Source organism: Phaethon lepturus, unplaced genomic scaffold (assembly GCF_000687285.1).
Source record: "Phaethon lepturus isolate BGI_N335 unplaced genomic scaffold, ASM68728v1 scaffold34630, whole genome shotgun sequence".
Taxonomy (NCBI): Eukaryota; Metazoa; Chordata; class Aves; order Phaethontiformes; family Phaethontidae; genus Phaethon; species Phaethon lepturus.
Genome location: NW_010511767.1, coordinates 1 through 2,953, shown reverse-complemented (window position 1 = coordinate 2,953; position 2,953 = coordinate 1). Strand labels below are relative to the sequence as shown.

At 38.5% G+C, this 2,953-nt stretch overlaps 1 protein-coding gene across 1 annotated transcript; it reads left to right on the top strand.

Annotated features, from left to right (window-relative positions):
- Positions 1–3: 3 nt before the first annotated feature.
- LOC104619213 (UPF0586 protein C9orf41-like) lies at positions 4–2,233 on the top strand (the record flags this gene model as incomplete). Its single annotated transcript, XM_010285011.1, has 3 exons — positions 4–50; positions 1,130–1,322; positions 2,070–2,233. Coding segments are annotated over 3 exons (404 nt in total), but the record flags the coding sequence as incomplete, so codon positions are not given.
- Between the last annotated feature and the right edge of the window lie 720 nt (positions 2,234–2,953).

Sequence of the window (2,953 nt, the reverse complement as noted above, 5' to 3'; positions counted from 1 at the left end):
TTAGAGCGGGAGCATTTCCGTAGGATCATCAACGCGTTCCGATACTACGGGTAACGAAATGTGCTACCTCACATACACGGCCGTGTGGCCCAGCTCTGTGATGGGATGTTGCCCTTATAAGTCCTGAAAAAAAATAGTAGCTCCTACTGGTAAAGAAACGCACGTGGTGTTTTGCTTAGTCGATTGTTGGGGAAATTTTTGAAGGACTTGTAAATTTGCAGAAGAAATAAGGTCGTCTGAAAGCACCAATGGATGCCATTTTGCTATAACTAGTTGTCTAGGCATTTGTTGAGTCAGAAAAGTGCTAGATAGCCCTTTTGTGAATGAGGTAAATGAAAGAAAAAACCCGCAACAACCCAACCCCTGACTTGTTACCTGAATCTATAGAATGAAGAAGAAAACATAAGTAATTCAGATGGTGGAGGAGAAAAAACAGAGTTGTCTGAAAAAATCTGGTCCTTAACAGTATTTTGGGGAAAGGGAGGAGTTATTTTATGCCTGGATCAGTTACGCAATCAATTTCATAGTACTCATAGTTGAGGCTGTTAAAAGAAGGCAATTTAATGCCTTAGTGGGGCCACCAAAACTCCAGCATGGGTTGGCCCTGACCGTTATGATTCCTTCAGAAGCAATTGGTTTTGAGGATCCTGCTTTCAGCTGCCTCATTTCCGCTCCACATTCCAGTTTTTCTGTAGCCAAAGGTTGCTGTGATATTCAGCTGTTTTATCACATTTAAATTGTATTTGTGAAATGATCTGGCTATTCTTATGGGCTTGCGGGTTGATTGTTTACGAAGTTGTATCATTTTGTATATCCGTGTATTAGAGGTTGTGATCACTTGTGCTGGAAATGAGAGGCTGGGGATGGAGCTGTGAAACAGTGGTCCTCTTAAACTGTAACGCATTGTTAAAAGGGTGGTAATGTGGAACTAGAGCTTAAAACAGTCATTTTGCCTATAAAATTCTTGAGAGCTTGTTCTCTAGTCAGGAATTATGAAGTCTGACCACTTCCTGAGTTGAAAGAATTGGATAGTTGTAATTGGAGTAGCTTTGAGCGAATTCTTATTTACCTATAATATGTGTTGCTGCTAAATATCTGAAGGCTTTAATATTTTTTTTTTTCTTCCTAGAACTAATATGCATGAAAGGGTGAACAGAACAGAGAGACAGTTTAGATCTCTCCCAGATAACCAACAGAGTCTTCTTCCTCAATTCCTTCCTCACCTTGATAAGATTCGGAAGTGTGTTGATCATAATCAAGAGATGCTACAGACCATTGTCAATGGCTTCATTCATATGTTTGAAAACAAAGAATATGGAGATGTATGTTAAAATGAACTTTTTCATACTTAAAAACCAAATTCTATACTCTGGGATTTTCTATCTCTGCCCTGGTTACATTTTAAAGTTAATTTTTCAGTTAACTATATAGACCATAAATGGTATTGTATACATTATCGTAGGTAATTGTATGTTATGGCATCCTAAATTAGTTAAATTTTAGGTAGTCCAAGTATTCTGAATGTTAGCATTTGTAAAATTTAGTGCAATTTTTGCACTACTTACCTGCCTTTCAATGTAGCATCTAGCAAACAAAGAAACAAAAACTTGCACTCAGACTTAAAAGACTGTCAGTGATGGAAACTGAAGTCTTTTTGGTATCTGCAGGCTAGATACAGTTCTGGGCAGCTCTAGTGTGAGTTTTCCATGCTGCATCAGTAGCATAGAGGGATCCCTCTTACGGTGAGCAGTTCAGTCTCATCACTAGTGAAGTCCTGATCCTTTCCTGAACAACTACTAGTTGTGCTCAGTTATGCCATACTGTATGTTGGTTTTGTGATTTGGACCCTGGTCTCTTGGGGGCTGAACTGAGACCACCAAACAATCCATTCAACAGGGCTGGATTTGAGCCCTTGTCCCAGAATTGAGAGGTAAATACTTTGGCAATTAAAACTCCCAACAGCCCTAATACCATGACTTCTTGACTGTTTCTATTTTATTTTCTGTTTTTCAAGATTAAAGATACTTGGTGCATTTTTCATTAATTATTTTTTTCCCCGCTTTAATCAGGTAAGAGGGAAGATTACTCCAGCTTCAACATTTGACATGGATAAATTAAAATCAACTTTGAAACAATTTGTGAGAGACTGGAGTGAAGAGGGGAAGCCTGAGAGAGATTCCTGCTACCAGCCAATAGTTAGTGAAATTGTAAAGAACTTTCCAAAAGAAAGATGGTAAACTAGTATTTTAAGACTTACTTTTATGTGGGAATACGCTGTTGTACAAAAATAACAGAAGTTTTTATGGCGTAAGAAAAGGCTTGGTTTTAAAAATACAGAAATTACTGTGCTTGCTGTGGAATTCATTGTTTAATGGAGAAAGTTTGCTTTTAGTTGAAGGTATTGGAAAAGAGCAGAATCATAAAATTGACATGGAATTATAATAATACAAATGCTTAACTTTAGCCTTTATTTCAGACAGCTAATACAATGCAAGTCTTGTAAAAACTCTGTTGCATGTGTGCACATACCTTTGTAACTGCATTAGCTTATTCAGAAATGCTACCAAAATACTAATTGTTGTGGGGGTTTGTGCTGGTTTTGTCTGGGATAGAACTAATTTTCTTCATAGTAGCTAGTGTGGGGCTTTGTTTTGGATTTGTGCTGGAAACAGTGTTGATAGCACACTGATGTTTTAGTTATTGCTGAGCAGTGCTTACACAGAGTCAAGTCCTTTTTTGCTTCTCCCACCCCCCCACCAGCAAGTAGGCTGGGGGTGCACAAGAAGCTGGAAGGGGACACAGCTGGGACAGCTGACCCCAAATGACAAAAGGGATATTCCATACGGTATGACATCATACTCAGCAATATATGAGTCCCCCTTTCTTGTGGGGGACATCAATTTACCGGATGTCTGCTGAAAATATAACACAACAGAGAGGAAATAGTCTAGGA